Source organism: Elephantulus edwardii, unplaced genomic scaffold (assembly GCF_000299155.1).
Source record: "Elephantulus edwardii isolate Elephantulus edwardi_28Jun2011 unplaced genomic scaffold, EleEdw1.0 scaffold00034, whole genome shotgun sequence".
Taxonomy (NCBI): Eukaryota; Metazoa; Chordata; class Mammalia; order Macroscelidea; family Macroscelididae; genus Elephantulus; species Elephantulus edwardii.
Window position 1 is genome coordinate 11,252,493 of NW_006399784.1, and position 27,508 is coordinate 11,280,000.

General features: G+C 36.6%; 1 protein-coding gene across 3 annotated transcripts in view; it reads right to left on the reverse strand.

The window, feature by feature from the left end:
- The window catches only part of GRIA2 (glutamate receptor, ionotropic, AMPA 2), a 290,552-nt gene that overhangs the window by 70,092 nt on the left and 192,952 nt on the right, over nt 1-27,508 (reverse strand). For all 3 annotated transcript variants that reach the window (XM_006884445.1, XM_006884446.1, XM_006884444.1), the window contains exon 6: nt 24,859-25,020. In XM_006884445.1, coding sequence (XP_006884507.1) covers nt 24,859-25,020 — 162 coding nt within the window. The remainder of the gene's footprint in view (nt 1-24,858; nt 25,021-27,508) is intronic.

A 27,508-nucleotide genomic window follows, 5' to 3' on the forward strand; every position in this document is an offset into this window, starting at 1 on the left:
ACAATCTGCATTATGTGGATGACACAACCCTGCTTGCTAAAACTGAGGAGGACCTGAAGCGCCTGCTGCAGAGTGTCAAGAACTGCAGCCTACAATATGGATTGAGGCTCAATATCAAGAAGACAAAGATTCTCACCACTGGACCAATTGGCAGCATCAGAATGGATGGTGAAGAGATTGAGATTGTAAACAGCTTTAGTTTGCTTGGCTCCACAGTCAACAGTCTTGGCACCAGCAGCCAGGAAATTAAAAGGTGCACTGCTATGGGAGTGTCTGCTGTTAGGGACCTCTCCAAAGTACTGAAGAGCAATGGTGTCTCTCTGGAGACTAAGGTGCATTTGATACAGGCCGTGGTCTTGCAATCACTTGTTATGCACCAGAGAGTTGGACAATGACCAAGCAGGATAGAAGGAGAATTGATGCCTTTGAGCTGTGGTGCTGGAGAAGAGTATTGAGAATACCATGGACTGCTAGGAAAACAAACAGATTTGTCCTGGAAAGGGTTAAACCGGGTGGCTCCTTGGAGGCAAGGATTCTGAGACTCCGTCTAACATACTTTGGACATGTTGTGAGGAGAGATAGGTCTTTGGAGAAGGACATCATGCTTGGGAGGGTGGAGGGACAGTGCAGGAGAGGAAGGCCCTCTATGAGGTGGATTTATTCAGTGACTGGGATAACTGGGATGGGAGTGTTGGAGACGGTGCGATTGGTACAGGACAGAGCGGAGTTTAGGGCTGTTGTACATAGGGATGCTGTGAGACCCAAGTGAATCGACGGCACATAACAACAACAATAACCATACAAAGTAACTATTCAAAATAAACTTGACCTTCAAATTAAAAAAAAAACAACAGCACCAAAACCAACAACAACAAAATCTTCTTTCTTTACCGTCTCTAGTAGTAAACTTGCCTGTCAAGAGTAAAGTCTTTAGCATAGACAGGCAAATGGAAGAGACTTTTTAAAATAGGCAGGCAAGGAATGGGAAAGGATGGGGAAAAGACGGAGAGAAAAAGAAAAGTAAGAGATGATATGGTCCTATTTCTTCTGAGACTCTCTCCATTTTAATAAAATTATATTCAATGACATTTATGATAGCTGGAGCTCAACAAAATTGCTTCTTCTTATTTATTTCTGGGTCTATCAGGATTTCTGGGTTTGGGTGACTGTTGTCTTAACACTTTTCTTTCACTCTTTGTTGTTGTGTAACATAGAGTGGGAACTAACCCATGGCTGACCCTCCAGCAGGTTTTCAGAGGCCAGCAGAAGCAGCTGGCCACCTCCAAAAGTGAGCCTTCGAGATTGCAGCACAGCTTCTTACCACTAGGCCACAAGAGCTTCCTAACTCTCTATTAGGGAAATTTTTGAGTTCTCCTTCTCTGACAAGTTTTCACCCAACACAGTTCCTAGCTTTGTCATGTTTACTGTGTAAACGGAAAAATAACAACACATCCTACTGTAGTATCAGGATTTAATCCTATGGTGAACAAATGTTTATCTTTCTTTAGGATTTAATTTTGTTCCAGTATAAAGTATCATATAAAAAGGTGAATGGGCACATTGTTTCTATGGTGTGATTTATCTCCCTTTTGTTGCCTGACAGACTTTAAGCATCCTTTTTTTTATGCTAAGATGGATGAGATCGAGGTTATCATTCATTTAAGCTTTGCTCTACTTTAGTTGAATTTTATTTTCACATATAAGTGAATCTAAATTGATGGGAGAATTACGGAAAAAGAAAAATGAATGTGGCATTCTACATTGTGACTAAGTGCTTTAACTGTGAGAAGATATTCAGATTTATCTCTAAAATTTCTTCTCATTTGCTACTAGCGAAGCAGTAGCACTGAAAGCCTAGATCTCGGTCTTTCTTTACATATCTAAGTGTCTCCAGGAGTGCCACAGATAACTCAAAAAGATCCAAATAAAATTCATCCCTATTCCTTCCAAATCTGTAACCTTTCACTTCAAATTGTCAACTCAACTCACTGTTTTCAAGTTAGAAATCCTCCAACAGTAAATTATACAGGAAGAGACTGTTCATTTTTCTTCCATGGAGCTTTTGGTAGATTCAGTCTATTAGAGAAAAGTAGCCTTTGGATTAGAACCACAACTTCCTAAGGACTGCACCACCAAAGCAGGTACAAATAAACCCATCCCTACAGATTACTTTTGGATCCAACAAAAGATGAATCTGTGGAATAAACAAATAACACTTGTGGGGAATATATAACCTCAGGACAATTAGCCATTTGAGACTGAAAGAGCAGCATTTGTCCCAAAACAAATATTATAAAGAAGGAAAAGACAGGAAAGAAGGACCAATGTACACAGGAAACCCTATAAATATTGCTGTTACATTGGTGGGATAGAAAAATAGGCTATGAGATAAAATATGTTAAATTGTTGCATGGAAATCTACTATACTCTTTAAATTCAAACCACAAAAAAATAAAGAGTAAAGCCCCATGGAACAAAGTTCTACTTTGCAAAAAGGATGTTTCCTTGAGTCCAAATTTACTCAAGAGAAACTGATTTGGCTTTCATCTTTAAAATAATTCCAAAGACGTACCATCATCTAAATTTTACAAGTACAGAAGCTGAAGGGTGGAAACACTGAGCAATTTTTAACATTTCCATAGTTTGAAAATGGGGAAACCTAAACCAAGTGGATGACTCAAGAGTTCATTTATAATCCCAACTCCTAGCCTCTTTATCCTGCCTTGATAAACATGCTATGGCATGAACAGAGAAATGAACACATAAATCTACATAAGTCTTAGAAGAAATTTCAATTAAATAAGCATGTAAGTCTTACAAGAAATATCAAAATGCTTCTTAGGAATGAAGATTCCATGACTTCAGATCACTTGTTTTGGGCACATCCTCATGCAACACCAATCACATGCAATGAATATCATGTATGGGGAAGCAAAGGGTCCGTGAAAATGAGAGAAATTCTCAACAAGATGAATTTATACAACAACCAAAACATGATACTCAAATATACTACAATCTTAAGGATAGACTGGACAACATTTTCTTTTCCTATATGTAAGGTCTCCATGCATATGGAGACCACTAAAAATTTATGGGGTCCTTATGAGCCATAGTTGACTGTAAAACAACTAACAACAGAAACAACAAAACCAGTGACAAATACAGACTAAAGTCAAGATTGTTGTTATTAATATGCACTCAAAGACTGCACAATAAAACAAAACTCATAACAATGAAATAAATTGGAACTACTAAAAAAGAAGTTATGCTATATATAACATGTTGTATATCCATTTAAGCAGTTTATAGTACTGAATAAAAAATTCTAATTCTAGAAAGTTATACTAAGAATTGGAGAATTTTCATGCAAATATATTAATTTCAGTATTATTTTTAATATAAGAACATCTGTGTTTCCGACAATAATGTAAAGTCTAAATAATTTATACTTACGTGAAGCCTTATTGCATTGTCATTGAAAGTCGATAATAATAAAAGTTATATACCAGAATAAAAAACTCTAGAAAAATATAAATTTAAAACATTATTGTGGATTCTTGTCCCCCTCAAGTTTAGCAGCAGCAGTGCAGCAAAGAACCAGAGAGTAGATGTGAGGCAGAACTTACATTAAGACTGCTACTCCACAGAACCAGAGTTAGAAGCCTTTGTTCAAGATTTCTTGAAAACTTAGAGGGAGATGCCATATTTGACAGACTAAGAGAGTTTTGCATCACGTGTCTAAAGTTGCAAGGCTTAAGGTCAAAAGACTTGTGAATTATAAATCTGTCCTGACTGAGAAACTGTATCCTGTTAACTGTCCTAATAAACCCTGTAATTGTGAGTATGGCTTTGTGTGGTCTGTAAGCTATTGCAATGGATTTCATACCTAACAGAGCACTAAAATTGAGTTGGAATTAGGAGAAAGAGGTGTGGGAACATGGGTGGCATGTTTCACTTCATGGGAACTGGTTTTGTGTTATAGATGTTGTTGACGGGATAGTTCCTCTTTGTGGAGTTAGTAGAGGTCAAGCGTGGCCACCTCCATGTTGCAGTCACTCCCTTTACACTCGAGATCTCTGCCATGTTTTCTTTTAACTATCATAATAGGAAGGCAAGGTGTCTTCTAAATTTTCTATAACAGTTATATTTTATTTTCTTTAAAAATTATGTTATTAAAGGTGTTGTTTTAAATCACATTAAACAAATAAAAGACTTTTGGATTATATAGGAAATATCACATCAACACAAATCTTGCTCACATTAGTGTTTCTATATTTCTAAAAGAAAAACAGAATATTTCTTTCTTTCTTGTACAGGAGAAAACAATATCTTCATTAAATATATATTTTTGTTATCTGAAATGGAATCATAACCAACTCATAGTTGATCCTCCAGCAGGTTTTTAGAAACTTCAAATTGCATAGGAAGAGATTGCTCATCTTTTTCCTGCGTAACTTCTGGTGATTTAAACTTCCTGTATTTAGCTGGCAGCACAATTCTTTACCCACTAGGCCACCTGAGCTCCCTAATCAAATACATAAGGTACTAAAAGGGGAGAAGAATGAGAAGAAGAAGAAACATTGCAATCTGTTTTAAGCATTTATTATAATGGCTAAAATCCAATTCCTTCCTTGAGTCAGTTGGCTCAAATTAAGAAATCCATGAAGATATCTACCAAATGATTTAGAGGTCCATACACATTGGTGAACTATATTAAAAAATAAGATTAGGTCAAATGAACAAAAGCATCCAAGTCTATGTAGAATATTATGATTATGATTCAGAGCATGTGCACATAATGAAGAAAAATCTTTTCTACCTTTTTCAAATGTTCAAATCTAATCAAGCCTCCAACCCATTATCATTTTAAATTAAAAGTCTCAATCATAGCAACACATTCTGGGCTGAGAAAATCAACAGCCTCTGTCTGTACTCAGAGTTCCTTCTTGTAAATGTTCTGCACATGTGGCTTATTTATTTTCCTAAACAAAATATGCTTGCATTTTTAATTAGATAGTTAAATATTTCAATTTTACTTTACTACTCACTAAACTAGATGTAAATTAATTTGAAGAGAACATGGTGCCAATGGAGTTCTCTCCTTTGAAAACAAATGCTTTATCTCTGCCCTGATGTTCATGTTCTGCAAAATTTCTCAGCTTGTTTTAGAAATGTATATGTCAGTGGGGGGCCATTATGTTTTACGGCACTATATCACAATCAGATCATATTCACATTTTGAGACAGAATCTGGGAAAATGCTTTGATGTTCCATTTTCTAAGTGCATTTTTATTTCACTTTAAATGCATATTTACTGAGACTTACTTTTCAAAATGGTGATATAATATTCATTTCAACATGATTGTTATGTCCTATAGTCATCACACAAACCATTCAAGAACACATAGTTGAGATAACTGATATCCAAAAGAGTGTTCTGATAATGAAAACCAAAAAATAGAACAAAGACTATAAAGAAACTATACCTGTGGTTCACAGTTTATTGGGTAAATAAAGAAGATAAACATGCTATAGAGTTTTATTAGAATGATTATACTTATTTTTAGATATATGTTATTCATATCATGCTAAAACAAACAAATCTTTCATATAAGAAGTAATTTTGGTTCTTTAAAAAATACTTCAAAAAGTCTATGACTTTCCACTTTTAAAATTCAGTTGAATAAACACTTGACGATAATTATAGCAGGCCTTTGCTGATTTTCTGTTTATATATGTATGCTGCCCTCATGTGCACTCAGTCTATATGGTGGACAAATCATTAGGAAGTAAAACTCAATGAGGAAACATCAGAATAGCAGGAGATTGAAGAAGAAGTGGAATGCTCCAAGATGGGTGTTTTGGGGTGGTGAGAGTCAATGAGAATGCATAATTATGGAGGAATTTGAAATGAAAGATCTTATGGAGTCTGAACCATGCTCTGGTTCTTAAGTTTGGCCTGTTTTTAATTGGTTTTGGTCAAGCATTTTTCTAGGTCATATAGCCCTGGTCATGGTTGTTGTGAAGCTGAACACTGTGACACTGATGTGTCAAATGTGATAATGGTTACCCATGGTGGACAGTGTTTTGTGGAGCTCCCTGATTGAAGCAAGCTTGGAAGCAGGGCTGCCATCAACTTTCAAAATAGCTTGCCTCCAGAAACTCTATAAACCTAGAGAAAGGATTAAGTTACATAAGTGTTCAGGTCTTTCTTTCATAGGGTCTCTATGAGTCACCTAAGACTCAATGGCTCTTAACACACAAACCTAGTTTATAGGCAGGAGCTCTGGTGGCCTAGTGGCAAGAAGCTGCACTGCAGTCCCAGAGGCATGCGCTTTGAGGTCACCAATTGCTCTGAGAGAAGGATGAACATCTCCTCACATGCGATTATTGAGGAATACCCAGTATGAGATGGATTGACTCTATAACTAAGCAATGGGATTAGGTATGTCAGAGATGATGTGAGTGGTACAGGATAGGGCAGCTTTCAGAGGTAATGCACATAGGGTCCATATGAGTCACAGGTGACTCGGTAACACATAACAACAATTGTTTAGAAAGGGAACCCCGGTGATCTAGTGGGTAAGGATTTGAACTCTCACATCAAAGACAGAGTTCAAATACATCAGCTACTCCTCAGGAGATAGATGGACAATTTCTTCCGTGTCTCTGAAAATCCACTTGCGTGTCCCCTATGAGTTGTCAATTAGTATGTGAAAGTATTGTATTTAAAGGATCAGCAGAAAATGTCATCAAATTTAGAAATACATTCTGATACGTGGTGACTCAAAGTCAGAATAAAACTGTGCTGAATAAGGTTTTCAGTAAGTATTTTCAGAAGTAGATCTCCAAGACTTTCTCTAAGTTGGGCCTGAGTGTACACAAACCTCAAACTCTGAGTTAATAGTTGAGTACATTAACTGTAACACCACTGTTGTTTTGTACCTCTGAGTCATAACCAACCCATTGATGACCCTACAATGGGTGTTCAGAGGAAGTAAATTGCATGGGAGGAGATTGTCCATCTTTCTTTCACAGAGCAGCTGGTGGTTTTGAACTGCGTACCTTGGCTCTGGTAGTACAGGGCTTAAATTTGCTCTGTTGCCTGGGGCAAGTTTGGTATAATGGGTATATTACTGTGGCTTTCTGTTGCTTAAAAAGAATTGTCTACATTATTGTTTAGCTAGCTGCCTCAAATCTATTTATCCTTCAAGTACGATAATCAGATCCAGATGCCAAGCTCTCTACATAATCAATAGCTGTGTGGGTCATTGGTTTCTCATAAGCCATATTAGGCTATCCACAAAGGAGTTTAGCTAGTCCCCCACTATATTGAGCAGATTCAACAGTAAGTATTGAAAACCTCTCCACCAGCAAAGAAGTAACAGAGAATGCTGTGCATGTCCTTCAAGGCCAGTGACTCTTGCTACCCTACAGAACCAGAGCCAGGAGCTTTTGCCCAAATTTGCTGAAAGACTGTGGGAAGAGAGCAAAAATGATAAGAGCTGACTTGAGACCTCTGTCTTAAGAAACCAACAATAGAAGTCTTCAACTCAAATTTGCTGGACATTTGAGGGAAGAAGCTTTAACTGGCAGGACTAAGGGAATTTTGTAATACTGACCTAAATCATGAGGCTGAAGTTCAAAGGGCCTGAGACTACACTTGAGAAGCTGTCAGGATTGAGAGATTTTATCCTGCTGCTAACCTGAATAAATTGCCTATTAACTTCTCTCCTAATAAAACTCCCAATTGTGAATATGGTTATATAGTCTATGTAGTCATTGCAATGGAAATTCAGACCCAGTAGAGCAGTTAATATTGGTGTTGGTATTAGTATAAATAGGAGGACATATGTGAGGTACAAGTCTGAAAACTCATGAGAATTGACTTTGTATTATCGTCGTCGTGGAATTAGATGAGGTAAGAACTATCCCCATGGTACATTGCTCTTTTTACTGCAAGTTAACTAAATAATATTAACCTAAAATTTTTAATATGTGCAACAGATCATCTGAGAGGCTGGGCTTTATGAGGAGGAATGTGGCCTCCTCTACGAAGACTCATCAACAACCTGCATTATGCAGATAACAAAACTTGCTTGTTGAAACTGAGGAAGACCTGAAGCACTTCCTGAAGAGGCTCAAGGACTGCAGCCTTCAATATGGATTGAAGCTCAACATCAGCAAAAAAGCGCTTCTCACCACTGAGCTGATTGGCAACACCATTATAGATGGTGAAGAGACTGAGATTGTTAACAGCTTCAGTTTACTTGACTCCACAATCAACACTCTTGATACCAGAGCCAGAAAATGAAAAGAAAAATTGTATTGAGAGTCTGCAGTCATGGACCTCTCCAGAGTAGTGAACAGCAATGATGTCACTTTGGAGACTAAGGTGCACCTGATCCAGACTATGGTCTTCATAATTATGTGCAATGCATCAGAAGCTTGACAATGACTAGGAATGATGGAAGGAGGATTGATGACTTTGAGTTGTGGTGCCGGAGAAGAGTATGAGTATTGAATATACCATGGAATGCTAGAAGAATAAACAAGTTCGCCCTAGAGAGGGTGAGACCAGGGTGCTCTTTGAGGTCAAGAATTCTGAGGCTCTGGTTGACATACTCTGGACATGTTGCAAGGAAGGACCAGTACCTGGAGAGAGACATCATGCTTGGGAGGGTGGAGGGACAGTGCAAGATGGGAAGATTCTGGATGAGATGGATTGATTCAGTGACTGGGGCCATGGAGGTAGGTGTGTAAGAGAAAATAAGGTTGGCTCAGGACAGAGCAGGGTTCAGAGCTGTTGTACATAGGGTCATTATGAGTCTCAGGTGGCTTGATGGCACATAACAATAACAAAGTTTTTAACTGAAAAACACCTAAACAATATAAAAGCAAACAAAAAACCTGACAATGTACATCAACCTCACTTGATAGACTACACAAATATTAAATTGATTTCGTTTGCACTCAATCTGTTTGAGATCATGGAGAAACTCAACATTAGCAGTCAAAACAAGGCTAGGGGTTGACTGTGGAACAGACCATCAATAATGCTTATACAAGAGTAAATGAAGCTGAATACATTAAAATAGTATGTTGAGGTTATTAACCATTAAGCACAGTTAATTAACTAAAACTGAATTGAAAAAGCATTTCAAGACTACATTCCTTGCATTGAACACTAATGAGCAAAGACCAGAGGAGTTGTAGTATGACAAGAAGAACATCATCCATAAAGAAAGAAAGGGAAATTTTAAAAAATAAGGCAGTGCCCGGGGGTGGGGGAGGAAGACCAAAGTGGATGTCAGAAGAGACTTTGAAACTTTAATTTGAATGTACAGAAACCAAAAAAGGGGGAAGGAATTATAAATTAAGAGAACTGAACAAAGAACTAATCAAAGAGTTATTCTAGAAGACAAAGCATTCTAATGATATATATAAAAAACTGGAGGTAGAAAGCCAAATGTGAAGAAAATGCTTAGTATTTCTTAGCTTGAAAGAACTTAAGAAAAATGCCAAGCATTAAGTTTCCATAATGAAAGATTCCATGGGCAATATATTAGTTTACATAAGAAGCATCAGAAGAAAATTGAAAGTATAGAGTCACTGTACCAAAAAGAAAGGGTCAACATTGAACCATTTGACAAAGCAGCACATAATCAAGAACCAAATGTAACAAATTGTTCTGAAAAAATTGGGAGGAAAATAAGTCCCCAGGAATTGACTGAATATATTTGAGGTCCTTCAGGAAACAGCTACAACCCTGAATGTATTCAGTAGTCTCTGCCAAAAAATTTGGAAGACAACTACCTGGCCAACAGACTGGAAGAGATTCATTTGTTGCAATCCCCTAAACTGGCGATATAACAAATTTTGATATGATCAAATTCTGTTACTATTATATCATGCTAGTAAAATCTTGTTGAAGATTATTTTAAAATGACTAGAACAGTCAATTCTGGAAATGCCAGAACTTAAATCTGGATTCAGATGAGGCAGTGGAATAAGGGATATATACTACTGCTGATAGCAGATGAAACTTATCTGAAAGTAGAGAAGAGTGGAAAGGTACATAGTTGTATTTAATTGACTCCATAAAGGTGTTTGATTATGTGGACCAGAATAAATTATAGGCAACATTGAGAAGAATAGCAATATCAGAACATTTCATCATGCTCTTCCAAAATCTACGTATAGACCAAGATGCAGTTGTCTGAATGATACAAGGAAACACTGCATGGTTTTAAATCAGGAACGATGTGCGCCAACAGTTATAACATTTATCCATACATATTAAATCTGAACATTCAGATTAAGACAGACTAGGAAGAAGGATTGGCCATCCACTTCTGAAATAGCAGGTTTCTGAAAACTCTATGTACACCAGAACACATGTACATAGCAGAAAGGGCACCTGAGGTTGAGCTTTCAAGTATGGAAATACAAAGGAAGAGGAACAGTTTTAAGCAGACACTAGTGACTGGGACATGGAATGTGAGAACCATGAAATAGGAAAATTAGATATTGTTAAGGAAGAAATGGAATGCATAAATATTGACATACTAGGCATTGGTGAGATGCGATGGACTGGCATGGGGCATTTTGAATCGGATGACCATATGATATATTACTCTGGAGATGAAAAGGTGAGGAAAAATGGAGTTTCTTTCATAGTTAAGAAAGCCATTGCTAGATCTATCTTGAAGTACAATATTGTCAGTTACAGGATAATATCCATATGCATACAAGGAAGGCCAGTGAATACCACTATCATTCAGATATTTGCACCAAGAACCAGAGCCAAAGAAGAGGAAATAGAAGATATTTACCAACTTTTAGAATCAGAGATCTATTGAACATGCAATAAAGATGCATTAATAATAAGGGGTGACTAGAATGCAAAAGTTGGGAACAGAGATGAAGATTCAGTAGTTAGAAAACATGGACTCAGTGACAGAAATGGAGCTGGAGAAAGAATGATTGAATTTTGCACAATCAATGACTTATTCATAGCAAATACGTTTTTTAAGAGACATAAATGCATGTTATGTACATGGATTTCACCTGATGGTAAGTATAGGAATCAGATCGATTACATCTGCAGAAAGAACTGCTGGAGAAGCTCAATATCAGCTGTGAAAACTAGGCCAGGAGTTGATTGTGGAGCAGGCCATCAACTACCCATATGCAAGTTCAAGCTGAAGTTGAGGAAAATTAAACCAAGTCCACAGAAACCAAAATATGACTTTGAGTCTATCCCAACTGAATTTCAGAACCATCTCAGGAACAGATTTGAGGCCTTGAACACTAATGAGTGGAGACCAAAAGAGTTGTGGGAGGATATCAAGGGTATCATCCAGGAAGAGTGCAAAAGGTCATTGCAAAGACAGAAGAGGAAGACCAAAATGGATGTCAGAAGAGACTCTGAAAATTGCACTGGAGTGCCGAGAAGCCAAAGCACAAGAAGAATTCAAGATACTAAAGAGTTGAATAGAAGATTGCAAAAGGCAGCACTGGATGACAAAGTAAAATATTACAATGAAATGTGCAAGGAGTTGGAGTCAGAAAATCAAAAGGGCCGAACTCACTCAGCATTTAAGCTCAAGGAACTGAAGAACAAATTCAAACCTCTTGTTGCTATAATCAAGGATGCTTTAGGCAGAATGTCAAATGACCCAGGAAGTATTAAAAGACGATGGAAAGAATATACAGAGTCATTGTTTTGAAAGGAATTGGTAGACACAGAAGAATTTCATGAAACAACATATGAGCAAGAGCCTATGGAGATGAAAGAATGTCGGGCTGCTTTGAAGGAAATGGCAAAAAATAAGGCCCCAAGAATAGATTGTATACCAATTGACATATTTCAGCTAACAGATGCTGCCCTTGATGTGCTCATCACGTTGTACCAAGAAATCTGGAGAACAACCACTTGGCCGACTGGCTGGAAGAGATCTATATTTGTTCCCATCCCAAAGAAAGGTGAGTCAACAGAGTGTGGAAACTATAGAATAATCTCATTGATTTCCCATGCAAGCAAGATTCTACTGAAATTATCCAAAAATGACTGGAACAGCACATCAGCAGAGAACTGCCAGAAGACCAGGCTGGGTTTAGAAGGGGTCCTGGTACTAGGGATATTGTAGCTGATGTTAGATGATCTTGGCTGAAAGCAGGGAATATGAGAGGAATGTCTATCTGTGTTTCATTGACTATGCAAAGGCATTTGACTGTGTCGACCATGACAAACTGTGGCTGACTCTGAGAAGAATTGGAATCCCAGAACACTTGATCATTCTAATGTGAAACGTATACTTGGACCAGGAGGCAGTCGTCAGAACAGAGCAAGGGAAAAAAATTGCATGGTTCAAAATTGGGAAGGGCATACACCAGGGATGCCCTATTTCCATACCTTTTCAACCTGTATGCAGAACAGATTATCCGGGAGACTGGACTCTATGAGGAGAAATATGGGGTCAAGATGAGTGGAAGATCGATCAACAATCTGTGACATGCACATGACACAACCCTACTTGTGAGGCGGTCCTGAAGCACTTGCTGCAGAGGGTCAAAGACGGCAGCTGCTAATATAGATTGAGGCTCAATGTCAAGAAGACAAAGATTCTCATCACTGGGCCAATTGGCAGCATCAGGATGCATGGTGAAGGGATGGTGATTGTTCACAGCTTTAGTTTGCTTGGCTCCACAGTCAACACTCTTGGCACCAGTATCCAGGAAATGAAAAGGCGCATTGCCATGGGAAAGTCTGCTGTTAGGGACTTCTCTGAAGTGCTGAAGAGCAATGTTTTCTCTCTGGAGACTAAGGTGTGTCTGATACAGGCCATGGTGTTTGCAATCCCTTGTTATGCATCAGAGAGTTGGAACATGGCCAAAGGAGAATTGATGCCTTTGAGCTGTGGTGCTGGAGAAGACTATTTAGAGTAGCATGGACTGCTAGGAAAACAAACAGATTGATTCTGGAAAGGGTTAAAACGGGTGGCTCCTTGGAGGCAAGGATTCTGAGGCTCTGTCTAACATACTTTGGACATGTTGGAAGGAGAGACCAATCCTTGAAGAACAACATCATGCTTGGGAGGGTGGAGGGACAGCACAGGAGCGGATAGCCCTCTGTGAGGCAGGTTGATTCAGTGACTGGCGTAATTGGGATGGGAGTGTCAGAGACAATGCAATTGACACAGGACAGAGAAGAGTTTAGTGCTGTTGTACATAGCGTCACTATGAGTTGTAAGTGACTCGATGGCTCATAACAACAACAACAACAACATTAAATCTATGTGCTGAACAAATAATTTTAGAAGTTGGACTATATGAAGAAGAATAAAAATTTGACTAGAACAAGGCTCATCAACAACATATTTTGTGAAGGTGACACAACCTGTCTTGCAGAACATGAAGAAGACTTGAAGCACTTACTGAAGTTCATAAAAATCTACAGTCTTCAGTATAGTTTAAATCTCAGCATTAAGAAAACAAAAATACTCACCGCTGGACCAAATAGGTAACATTATGATAAATGAAGAAGGAAAAAAATGAGGTTGTAAAAAAAATTGCAGTCAATTGTTTAATTTTGTTTGTATTTATAATCAACACTCACAGTAGTAGCAGTCAATAAATAAAAAAGTTGTGTTCCATTGAGGATATCTAATAACAATTTTCTCTTTAAAATATTAAAGAACAAAGATATCCGTATAAAGGTAAGGTGTATCTGATCTAAACTATGATATTTTCAATAGCTTTGTATGAATGAGAAATTTGGACAATGAATAAAGGAAGACTGAAGGAGAATGTATGTCTTTGAATTGTGCTATTGTCAAAGAATATTGGATATATTATGGATTACAAAATAAAAAGAAAAGAACAAAACCCCCAAAAGAAACCAAAACCTCCAAATCTTTTTTAGAGGAAGTATGACCCAATTGTTCTTTAGAGGCAGGAACGATGAAGCATCTCACCACTTTGGGCATGTTGTCAGCAGGGACCATTCCTCTGGAAAAGATATGTTGGGACAGGTAGAGGGTCAGAGAAAGAGAGAAAAATCCTCACCAATAAAAAACAAAAACAAAACAACACCCAACACCCCCCCCCACCCCATATAGATTGATATAGTGACTACAACACTGGCCTTGAGCATGCTGGAAACCACGAGGGTGGCTAAGGATAGGGCAAGTTTCTGGTTTGTTAAAAACAGGTTTCTAGGAATTTCAATAGATTCAAGAGCCCCTAATAATACCGTTTCCCAGAGGACCCTAGAAGGTAAAAATGCTTTGCGGTATATTAGCTTAACAATGGCGTTTCAAATCCATGCAATGGTGCTTCAGGGGTCAAAAAAGAAAGCTCTTATGATCTATTTTCATGAACATTACAGGTGAGAAAATCTTACAGAGCAGTTTGCAGTGACCATGAGTATCAATTCAATGGCAAGGGATTAAAATTCTCCACTGGATAAAAAGAAAAAAAAATGTAAAAATATCTGTTTCATCCGTCTCATAGCAATTTTAGGAAGGAAAGTAAGTGAAGAAAAAGGAATTATTTTTCTTTTGTCTAATTTTACATGTGCCACCAGAGTGCTACTTAGAGGCGTGGATAGTACAACTTCATCTCACATACTGTGAGAGGGGCCAGTCCCTGGAGAAGGATCTCATGCTTGCAAACATAGAGGGTCAAGAAAGGAAAGGAAGAACCTCAGTGAGATGGATTGACAGGGTGACAGCAACAATGATCCTAAAAACGACAGAGCTGAGAGTGACTTAGGATGGCTTAGGAAAGGGCAGGGCTTCATTCTGTGGTAGAGAACCACCTTACAGCACAAAATACCAAAAACACATGTGAAACCTGAGATTGATAACTCCTAATAAGTTTTCTCTGTTTTGGGTTGTTGGGTTTTTTAAAATTTTTTTAAAAATTGTATCCTATACAGCTATTTCATACAGAAAGAATCCCATTTATAAAATTTTGCTTTAACCCAGAGTCACAAATACCCTCAGTCCTATTCATTAACTTGAAAAGTAGACCAATAATGTAAGTAATCGGCCAGCTGGTTTAATTTCTTCTTTTTCTTTCTATTATTTTTTGTAATAGTTTAAGACAGGGTGGCTTTTACCATGTTTTTGGAAACCACCCTTCTACTTCACAATTATTATTTAGTAAGTTCGGGAAATGATTCTCACACTGCCATTTTAAAGGTTCTGAGAAATCTCGCAGTAAAAATGCTTGTTTAATTTTCTCAGAGTTGCCCAAAGTAATTGCCATTTAAAAAAATGTTCTTAGTACAAAAACTTTGTATAGAAATAGGGCTTCATGCAGGTGAAAAATGGTATTGCTTGAAAAATTGTAGACTCATTTTAAAAAATAGTATTAATTATTTAGTTTAATAAAACTAGTATATTTCTCTAAAGAATCTTGTTTAATATGTTTCTCAGTTTCTTCATTTTATAGACTGAGAGAATCAACAGCTATAAACTCTAGGAAAAATAGGCAAACCTATACATTTGCATGAAGTTTGCTTTATGTTTAAGAGTTTTTACAATGATTATCAACCATATACAGCGATAGGGAAAAAAAGAATAGCATTAGGAAATACATTATAAATGTCATATTATTCACTTATTTTACTCTCAAATCCAACTATAGTCCAACCTCTAGAAAAGAGCTGTCTGTGATAAGGTCATCTTTAATTTACTGTGAAAGATTTTTAACATGTGCCCTTTGAAACTTCACTGCATAAGACATAAAATCTTCATAAAAACCCAACATCCTTTGTAAGGACACAAGCATCACATTTTTCAAGGGTGAAAAGAGTTCCATTAGCAATAAACTAAAATTAAGATGCTTCATTATTTTCTAGGAATAAAGCAAACAATTTTCTACAGTGAAAGACTCTTGGTGGAAAAGGAACCCATTAAAAAAGCACTATATTTTTACCTAGATTATCCAGATTTGTTATTGGCTCTGACCATAAAATTTTATTTAAGGACAAGAATTTGCATTCAGAAACTTTAATATTACTTAATAATTCAGATAGAGATAGGGATAGTCAGATTCACCAAAGTAGGAGGGAAAGGCTTGATCAAGATAAAGTCTAATTTTTATTTTCCCCTGTGAAAAAGCTTCTTTAATGACAAGTCTTTTCTTGTGGGTTGGTGTTTTTATGTTTGTTTGTTTTTTGTTTCCTGACTGTAATCCCTCTCCTTCTTTGCTGCATTTTGTAGGAATATTTTTTAAGTGACAGCTCCTTGTTTCTTATAACCTATATAAAGGAAGATCATCATAGTCATTACTGTAGGATAGAAGGAGATATTCAACAAGATAGACACAGTAGCTGCAATAATGTGTTTCAGCACAGCAGAGATTTGTAGAGGATTCGGCAGGACTTAGTTTTGTTGTACATAGGGTCTCTATTAGTCAGAGATGGTAAAACCAATACTAAAAACAGCACCAACAGGTAAAAGATATTATAGACTGTCCAAACTAGAATTTTTCTTTGGCATCTGAAGATAAAAGCTGTTTCCCTCTCTGTACATCACTACAGCCTTTGAGAGAAGAGACAGCAGTTACATGAAGTATCAGATTCATTAAAGTATAGAAAGATTAATATAGGTTAATTGCGTGATTAAATTAGCCTTTCATATAATCATAGTATTAAAGATTTGGCAGAGATCACCTCCTTTTTGTTCCCTTTATATCTGAAGAAGAGAGGAAATACAAAAACTGCACGAAAATGGCAAATAGTCATGCATCTTCATGTCTTAAATGATATATATTTAGATGTTATAATACTTGTGAAATTTATCATTTTATCAATTTATTAATTTTTAAAAAAATTTTATTTTATTATTATTTTGTGTGTGTGTGTGTGTGTGTGTGTGTGTGTGTGCTGTCGTTACAGGAGGAGATTGTCCCTCCTTCTCCACTAGAGCATCTGGTGGATTCAAATGACTCACCTCTTGGATCAATTTAGGATTTTTAACTTTAGAGTTTATTTCAGTCACATATACACTTTTCCAAAAAAAAGTAAAATCAAACTAAGCATGGTCAGACTTTAGGTTGTGGTGTAGTAAAAGGTTTTCATATTAGGAGATGAGGTGCGAGTGCGTCAGCGGTGGTTTTGGTCAGTTCAAACACTGACGAGGAAGAACTAATTCTATTCGTACCCCCAAGGTACGGTTTAATGTAAGACACTAATTACTGGACTGAAAAGATTATACTATTTTCAGAACCTTAATAACTCTCTTAGGACAAAAATTAATAAAGTTTGAGTCTGTACCTTAAAATGAATTTCAGAGTGAAATGAGACTCTGGTAGGAAAACTATTATGTAAAGAGCCACACAAATGTCACTCGTATCCTACTGTTGAAATTCCTTAGTAGGATATCCAGAGGACTGGTGCTGTGATGTGAGAAGTTAGACGCGATGGTCTTATCCTACATACTGTTGTAAAAAACCCCAGTAAATAACCATCTAACAGTGGAAGAATTCATAAAATATTTTAAGATAGTGATAAATAATCTTTATGACTTGCTTCTTTATGATTTTTTAATCTCTTAAGAAGAGTGAAGTGGCTAGTTATTTAATTGAAATTATCGATCTGAATGGATTACTAGTTCCTCTACAGCTTATCAAAGAACCCATTTTTCTATTATCAAGATCCTTGTGTCACCCAGTGGCTTTCTAAGGGCTACTAACCTAAAAGTAGCTAATATGAATTTACCCAACAACACAAAGTGAAGAAATGTTTCTGTACTATAGCTTAAGCTAACTCATCAACATAAAGTCAGAACCAACTCACAGGTGACCCTTTAGTGGATTTTCAGATGGATTATCACATAGGATGAGACTGCCAGTCTTTCCCCTTCAGGGAAGCTATTGGACTCGAATGGCTTCTTTGGGGAGGCAGTACTGCTCCTTATCTACTAGGTCACCAGAGCTCCTTCTGTATATTATTATTTGTTGTTGTTGTTGTTGTTAGGTGCTATCAAGTCACATGCAACTCATGGTGACACTATGTACAATAGCATTGAACCTTGCTCTATCCTGAGCCAGTCTTACTGACTCCAACATATTTAATTCCATTGCCCCAGTTACCATGTCAATCCATCTCATCCAGGGAATCTATCTCATTCAAGGTCTTCTTCTCCTGCACTGTCCCTTCACCCTTCCTAGCATAAAGTCCTTCTCCAAGGATCGGTCCCTTTTGGTTACATGTCCAACTATCTGAGACAGAGCTTCACAATGTGTCAATGTTTACTTATTTTACATGTAAAGACATTGAGTCGGTAAATGTGAAAAGAAAAAAAAATCCTACCTATATCCTCCATTTCCGTCTTGCAAGCCTAACTCAGATAACTATCAGCTATGCCCCACTCCATACCCTCTCCAATCTATTCTTACCAGAGTATTCAGAGAAATATTTCCAAATTAAACCATAATCACATCTCTTCTAGTGATTCCCTATAAATCTCAGAATTAAAAAAACAACACACAAAACTCCTTAATATATCAACAAACTCACAAGATCTAGCATCTGTTTACTTCCAAGCTATCTCTCAGGATTTCATCAAAACACCTCCATTCCACCACCAGACTGATGGAAATATTTGTCTTTTCCATACTGAAGGTATCAAGAATATCTCTGAGAACTTGACACCCTTAATTTTGACTTTTAGCCTCCTAAACAATCCAGTTTTCTAGCAATTTCCAGGTGTGTCTGAGTCAGGCCATAGTCTTTCTGATCACTTGCTATGCATCTTAGAGCTGGACAGTGAATAAAGATGACAGAAGAAGAATTGAGGCCTTTTTGTGGTGCTGGAGAAGATCACTGATCATTGCATGGACCGCCAAAAGAACAAACAAATACATCTTGGAAACAGTGTAGTCAGAGTGAAGGGAAGAATGACGAGATATCATCTCACATACATTGGGAATGTTGCTAGGAGGGGTTATTCCTTGGAGAAGGACTTGATGCTAGGAAGGGTGGAGGGTCAGCAAAGAACAGAAAGACCTTTAACACAGTGGAGTGATGCAGTGACTGCCTCAATGGGCTCGTCAGGAAATGTAAGGATAGCACAGGTTAAAATAGGATTCAGATCTTTCATTCATAGGGTTGCTGTGAGTTGTACTTGATATGACAGCACCTAACAACAGCAACAATGAGCCTCCCAAACTGTGTGAATAATTTTTTAAAGCTGTCAATATGCCGCATATATGTTCTAGCAGCACTAAACGGCCAACACAAATGTCCAACCTCATTCTAGAAGTTTGTTATATATCAGTGAACAAAACTATTCCTGATCTCATGAAATTTCTTTTCTGGCAGAATATACTTAAACAAGGTAATTAATAAATTAATAATAAGCACATTTTGCTAGAAAACTAAAAGATAAATAAGTTTAAAAAGAAGAAATCGATAAAAGATTATGTACAATACCACAATTGGTAAAAATTGCAATTTTTGTTTTGTTTTGTATTGGTTTGTTTACAAAGTTCATATACTTTGTGTCACCATTCTTTATTCACTTTGTATTTCATAAAATTGTTCTCATGTATTATGCTTTATAATTATTAATCACCATTGGACTTTGCCAGTCACTACCTTGTCTTTTTGTCTGGATACTTCCCATTTCTTTTCCCTCCCCCAACTCCACCCACCAAACAGTGCAACCTTTTAGTTTCACCCCACCCTACTCTCAGCCCTCCCCTACCTTGAGTTCCCATTTGTGTTTTATAAGCTATCCTTCTACTTTTACATTAATAGTCTTATCCACCACTTGTCCTTATGAGATTGCATTATTTCACTCAGCATAATGCTCTTCATCCTCTCCTAGTTTACATAATATTTTTCAAAATCATTGTTCCTGAGTGCTATATAGTATTCCATTGTGTAAATATACCACAATTTCTCAATCCATTCAATTTCGGCTGGACATTTGGATTGTTTCCATGTTCTTAAGATGGTGGGAAATGCTGCTATGAACATTAGTGTATGAATCTCCATTTGTCTCTCAGTTCTAATTTCCTCAGGCTATATTCCTGGGTCATAGGAAGTTTCTAGGTTCAAATTTTGAGTAAATGCCAAACAGTGCCATTTTTAAAAGACTACCTCCCATTACAGGGCCACAAAGAGTCGTACACAACTCAATGTTACCTAATAACAACAGCAACAACTTCCTGTTGACTTCCTTAGAAGATAGCATTTGAATAGACTTAAATGATGAGGAACCCTCACTAAGTATTTTATGGACATAATATTCAATAATGAGGAACAGCCAGTGCAAAGACTCAAGTAGAAGCATTTCTAGTCCTCTAAATAGAAGGGGGCCTCCTTTCTCTTTAGAAGAAGAAAGAAAAGTTAAAGACAATTTCAAATTTTCAACTTAGTTGAAGTTTCTGTCAAATGAATATAACTGTAAAAGGACTCACTTTCTGAGTCTGGACAGGAGATGGTGATGGGAAATAGGAAGTCTAATACTTAATACACTGATTCTTCATATCAGTAGGACAATTTACACCACAAAATAACTTTTAACCTTTAGTTTGAAGACTATAAAAATCTTAAAAATGTATAAAAGAGTAGATCTTTGTCTCACGCTTTGCATTTAGCATACAATTTAAGTGAAGTAAAAACTCAGTGAATATATACTGGATGATGAAATGCTTCTCTGAATTAGCAAATTAGTGAATATGAGCTAAAGTTAGAATGTCAGTTTCATCACTCCAGAGATATCTTGTATCTACATAGAATTTAATGGGACACAGCCAAAAATATTGAAAGTTTCTTTGATTTTACTGTTTTGTTTTATTCACTGAATAAAAATGGTTTTAATTAAGAAGCTATGGAAGCTAGAAGCTGCATTAGCATTTAAAGAACACCAATCTTGGAAACACTAATTTATTTAATACTTTACCAGCTTGATATAGTTTTTATCATTTCTAACAGCCAGCCATGGCAAGAGTTTGATGAAATGGACTGTGCTTTTAAAACCTTTCATTGCTCCATCACTTGCTTTATGTTTGCTTGCTTTTATTATAATGCAGTAAAGTGTAATTTAAAATATTAAATAAAGTATCTGGTACAGTCAATAACTCAGAGACAACATGAGGGGAAATGATCATATTTGAAATTTTGTTCCTTTTCCTAAACAGATAATTTATGAAGAATATGCCATTGTTTATAAGCAGGGAATACCATCTAGTCCTCTACAGAGTTTTCCATTTTTCTGCATGTAAAACCAGAAATAATCAAAGAAGCCAAGTTCTGCAAGTACTGACTCTTAGAACAATTTGAGAATCTTACTTCTTGTCACTCCTATAGTATGCCTCTCCACCTGTCTCAAATATTTATTGTTCTTCCAACAAGCAAAACCACATACCTTCTTGAACACCTCATGCTGTTTAAAAACTCTGAGCTGCTTTAATTGTGACCCATTTTCATCTACCCTTTTCCTCCTGTTCAACCATAGGCAAAACTCTGATCAGGTGTCACTTCTCTGGAAGAATATTCCTGATCTCTTTCCCCTCATTGCCCTTTCCGGCATTCAAGGAGCTGATGTATTTTATGTACACCATTCTCTCCTGTACCTGCTTATTGACCTGTTTGTCTTTTCCATTACACTGTGTCTTTTCAAGGGCAGAATTCATGCATTTTTCATGGTTTTTTTAAAATTTTATTTTCATGACTAGCCCTGTACTACATGAAGAATAGATGTTTGTATTAGGGTGAACTCCTACAGAAATCCACCTTCTCCTCACGGTTCCTCTAGTGACCTTTGTCAGTCATCAAAGGTTTCCCAGTAAGCTTGGACAGGGAGATCACAACATGTTAAAATTGAACTACACTTCTGAAAATGATGGCAACTGTCTGGGAAAACGGGCAGGAGAAAATTATTAACCATTATTAGCACATACTGCTTCCACAGCGTGTTAAATTTGAGTGTTACATAATCTTTACAGAAACAGGAAATATGAGGGTTGACTGCATTGTGTGGGAGCAATTGTGAGTCAGTGTTAGAATTCTTTCCTTCCTTGTAGGAGACTTAATATTCCATTCCAAGAAAATGTACTTAGTGTGGAATCACTACTCATTCTCTGTGGAGGTGTGCTTCTTGTTATGATGCTGAACAGGTTTTAGTAAAGCTTCCAGTCTAAGGAGAAAGGCTCAGGAAATCTTACACTAATCCCATAGAAAACCAGCCATGTAGGTACCCTGTCAAATAGTGCAATTCTGGGCAACATTCTTTTTGTCTGTGCGTACTCACCTTAAACTGAGATAAATTTCATAGTTACTAATAGCCAGCTGTGTTGTGAAAATAAGAACAATGAATCCAAACAGTAATTCTGAACTCAAGGCTTTTCAAAGTACAATCATAATCAGTGCTCTTTGTACAATGAAGGAACATAAAGATCTCTCCAAAAAGGCACCAAAGCTACCAAAAGAGAAGGACCTACAATGTGAAATCAGGCAGTCTTTCAACAGAGTGAAATCCGGCACTAGGTTTTGGCACAAATCTAATAGAATGTATTGCCAAATATCTTTCATTCGCCCTATTTGCTTTTGTATTTTGATTCATGACACATGAACTTTATAATGATATGATTTCCAGGAGAAAAAAACAAAACAAAACAAACCCAAGCCAAAATCATTCTGCTTTTATCCCTCCCACCACAGGCAGAAGAGGAAAGCAACAATATGATTAACCACCTCTTCAAAAGGGGCATGTTTGGTCCATTTGAAAAAAGGCTATGTGTGCTCTTGATCACGGCCCCAGCTCTGTGGCTGGAAGCCTGAAATCCCACAAAATGGACCAGCAGTTGGACCTTTACTAGGCACAAGCAGAAATATAAATTAGTGAAGACTGAAAAATGAGGTGACCATTTGCCTTCCCAGCAGTCCTGTTTCATGATGAGGTCACCATAAAACCACGTTCTAAATAGACTATAAATACTATATCTCAATCTAAGCCAGTAAACACCAAGTTAGCCAAATTTTTTTTTGAGAGAAACACAAAAAATATTGTATACATACAAAAAAAAAAAAGAAAAAACCACCCCCAAACCATAGCAAAAACCATTAATCATTTCATAATAGCCAATTGGAAACTTTTCTGAATGTAATTCTTAAGCAGACTCAATCTCAGAGTTAAACACATATTTAAAGAAAAACAACTATAATTTTCCATTAAAAACAAACAAAATCAACTATACCCATTTTCTATGTTAAAAATAAACCAAATCTCCCTGTGAAGTAAAACAAGCTTGACTGTGATAGCAACTGACAGAACACTGCTCCTGACCAAATCAGATGTAGTCAGTTTATTATCTCAAACACTAAGTGGGATCCAAATCACAGCTAACCCTCCGGTGGGTTTTTGGCAGCTGTAAACCACATGGGAGGAGAGAGACTGCCCATCCTTCTCCCTCGAAGTAGTTGGTAGGTTTGAAACACAGAGAAACACAACTCCCTACAGGTTACACCACCACAAACAAAATTAGTATTTAAAAGAAAAATTGCAATGCCATCTCATTCCACTCATTCCCAACGGCTTTTAATCTAGTTTTGTTTCCACTCTTGCTCTCAATAAGGTCATCAGCAAATGTGAAATAAAACTTACTTTAATTTGTAGAAATATTTAATATAAGGAGTGAAATTCATGCATGTCCATAGACATATGTACAAACAAGACATCCAAACTCTTAAAGGATAAAATTAATCTGAGTATCACTTAAATTGGAGCAGTGCATTACTTACAGTGTTTTAAAATTCTCTTTGTTGAGTGCATGTTATTGGTGTTATCTAACATTTAGCCAGAACTGATTCATATCTAAGCCAACAGGTTTTCAGAAACAGTAAATCCTTCTTCTGTGGAAGAGCAGCTGATGGGTCTAAACTGCATACCTGTATGTGTTAGACCTTTGTTGGCCTAGTAGTGAGAAGCTGCACTGCAATACCAAAGGCACATGGTTTGGATCTACCAGCCACCCTGCAGGAGAAAGATGAGTACTCTCCACCCATGCCATTTACTTCCACTGAAAACCTGCTGGAGGGTTAAACACCTTTTGTGTTGGTAGTGCAACATTTTACTACTAAGACATCAAAGTGACATTTGATTGAAGAAAATGTTAAAATTACTTTTTCATTAGTGAAGCCAATATCAAGTTTATCTTATTTCTGAATTATCAGAGACTATTAATTAATATCGATTTATAAATATTTGTGTGGTTATATGCTTATTGGCTCTAGACCCACATGTAATGTGTTTTTATGTGTTTTTTTAAATTATTAACAACTTGGCAACTATTATGCTTCAATTTGTTGCAAAAACATTTTCTAAAGAGTACTTTGTTTTCCCTTTAAATCCTTCACATCTCAGTCTAAAAGCTACCCACTCAGTAACTCCTTCCCAGGGTATAAGATACTCTCCTCTGCCTCTGTCTCACTGAGCCTGCTGTTTATTCTTCTATGGCTTTCATCCTGCAATTTCTGCCTTCCCTCCATTACACTATGAGCAGAATCCAAAATCAGACTTTTTATTTGCTGCTATAATCCAAGTACCTTGTCCAGAAGCCAATAAATAAAGATTTTTAAAGCAAAGAAAGCTAAATGAATCAATAATTACATTCCGTTTAAAGGGAAGTAGAAAACTATGGAGAAAAATAACAGGACCAATTATTTCTTAATTGTGACATGAAAAATATACTTTGAAATCAATAGGCTTGTCATATGCTGATGTGTGCTCTCCAATCTCTTGCTTATTCTCTACCTTCAAATTTTCCACGACCATTTTTTCATCACAGAGTGTACATAGGAAAGACAGAAGCAGAAACTAATGCAAACCAACCTTAATTGTTGTTGTATGTGCTCCAGGGTACTCTTTTTCTTCCAGAGTTGACCATCTCTCTATAAATTTAGACACGAGAGAATCATCATAGTCTACTATCTGAAATCCAGAGACATTGGCACCTCCAAATTGAATTTTTAGTAAGTCTCCATCTGTAAAACCCTAGCAAAGACAAAATAAAACAAAACCACATTTAAGTTATGCTCTCTATGGTGAATCAAATGAATATTAATCAAACAATTTAATTGTGGTGTCATGTATTTTCTTTTAAAACATAACAGATAAAAAGCTACTAGAACTGTTTTGCATATTTATTAATCAATGCTCTTTCACTAGTGTCTTCTATAATCTTAATGTCATCGGAGGTATTTTAACAATATTTGTTGCTTGATACTCAGTACTTTAGGTCTTCTTTTATAGAGAGAAGTCTTCTATGAGTAAGGATTGGATTTTATCTATTGAGTCTGCAATAGAGTACTATGTGTTTAGAGACAATTACATTTTTTCTCTAAGAGCTACAATATTGTAGTCCTGTATAAATTATTCATTCACTCAATTGAGAGAAATTACCAGATTTTTAAAAAATTTTATCTTAATGAAAATTTACAGAGACTCTCTATTTCCATTCATTCATTGTTGCACTTTTTTTCCCTGCCCACTCCTCCCTCCACTTCGCTTTTCTTTTTGAAAAGTAAAAGAAAAATTCCTTCATTGTTATCCAGTCCCTCCCTGCAAGTCCACTCCACTATGCTACCTTCATTCTGGACTACTGTCATGGCAATAATACCTAATCACATATCCCTTTTAAACAGTTCTCTCCCTCATCTATTTCAGTGCATTATACATTTTTTATCCCACATTTCTCAGTTTCTCCCAACTCCTATGTCAGTCCTTTTTATAACAGTGGGCCTATGTGGTATTTGTCTTTTTTGTGACAGATCTTTCACTCAGCATGATGTCCTCCAGGGTCACCCATTTTGTGAAATAGTTCATGAGTTTTTTTTGTTTTTCAATGCAGCATAATATTCCATCACATGAATATACCAGAGCTTCTCTATTCACTTGTTTGTTGATGTGCACTTTGGTTGTTTCTAACTCTTTGCCGTTGTGAACAAAGCCAAAATAAACATAGGTGCGTATGGCTTTTAAGAGACAATGTTGTTATTGTATACCACTAAGTTAAAACTAACTTTTAGCTGACCCTCCAGCTGGGTTTTTAGAAGTAGTTAATTACACAGGAGAAAATTGTCCATCCTTCTTCCCCAGAGCAGTTGGTGGCTTTTATCCACATGTCTTTGGGATTGCAGCACAGCTTCTTAACACGAGGTTACCAGAAAAGATAGCAAAGGTCCACTACTTATTTAAGAACAATTAAAGCATACCCCATTAATTCCAAAAGTGTTTCATACATTGTATGAACTTATTTTTAAAACTCAATTTTTCTTGCATTATAAAGTGAATTTTGTCTGTATTAAAGCCTTGACATAATGTTACTGTGTTTTAATGAGTACCGTTAAGTTGGAACCAACTCATAGTTGACCCTCCCATGTGTTTTCAGAGGCAGTAAATCACACGGGAAGGAGATTACCCATCATTCTTGCACAGAACAGCTGGTAGATTCAAACTGTATATTTTAGGTATACACTGAGCTCTGTTGTCCTAGTAGTAAGAAGCTACATTGTAATTCCAGAGGTACTTGGTTTGAATCCACCAGCTGCTCCACTGAAAAGGATGGGCAATCTCTTTTGGTGTCATTAACTGCCTCTGAAAATGAAAACCCAAATCCCACTGAAGGGTCCATTGTGGATTAGTTCTGACTTGATGGTAGGTAACCAGAAGAAGCTACCAGAGTGCCCTAATATTTCCATAGATTACAAAAATTGTGCTGTCATAGTTTTTACCTCAAAATAAGCATACAGGCACATAGGTATAGTCAGACTTTTAAAAAGTCAGAATTATGAATATCCTCATAACTGGATAGGACAAGATTCAGATATGTTGCTCATAGAGTCACTATGAGTCATAGTCATTTTAATGACACCTAACAACTACAGTATCTCAGACACTTTTATTCTCCCAAATAATTAAAGGAGGTATCGCAAATTTAATTATAAAACTTGAATCCTAAAAGTCATAGATATTCATCTTTGATGTAAAATAAAAATGACTTTATAATATTTGTCACTTGAAGTAATAAATTTTTGTGTTTATTTGAATATGAAAATAAATATTTTGCAAATAATGCAAAAATAGACAACAAAACTAATACATTCCCACACAGCACTCAGAAGCAACTATTTCAAAGAATACGATGTAGCATGGAAGAGACTAAAGAGCATTATACTGAGTGAACCAACTCAGTCTCACAGAACAAAAACCTGCATAATAAGCCCATTACTGTAAAAATAGAAGGATAAATAGTAAAATGTGTATAAAGGTCCAAAGGGGAAAGAGGAAGGAACAGAGGAGTGAGGATGGGAAGATAGGCAAGCAATCACTGAGTCACACAATTTGGTGAGCAGAGGGAGGGGATGAAGTAAATAGAGAAGATCAAGATGAGACCTGAAAAGGTGAGGGAATGATGGGCATAATTTAGTGATGATAAGTTTTATAAAACAATGTATAAGAATAATTATATGAAATACAATGT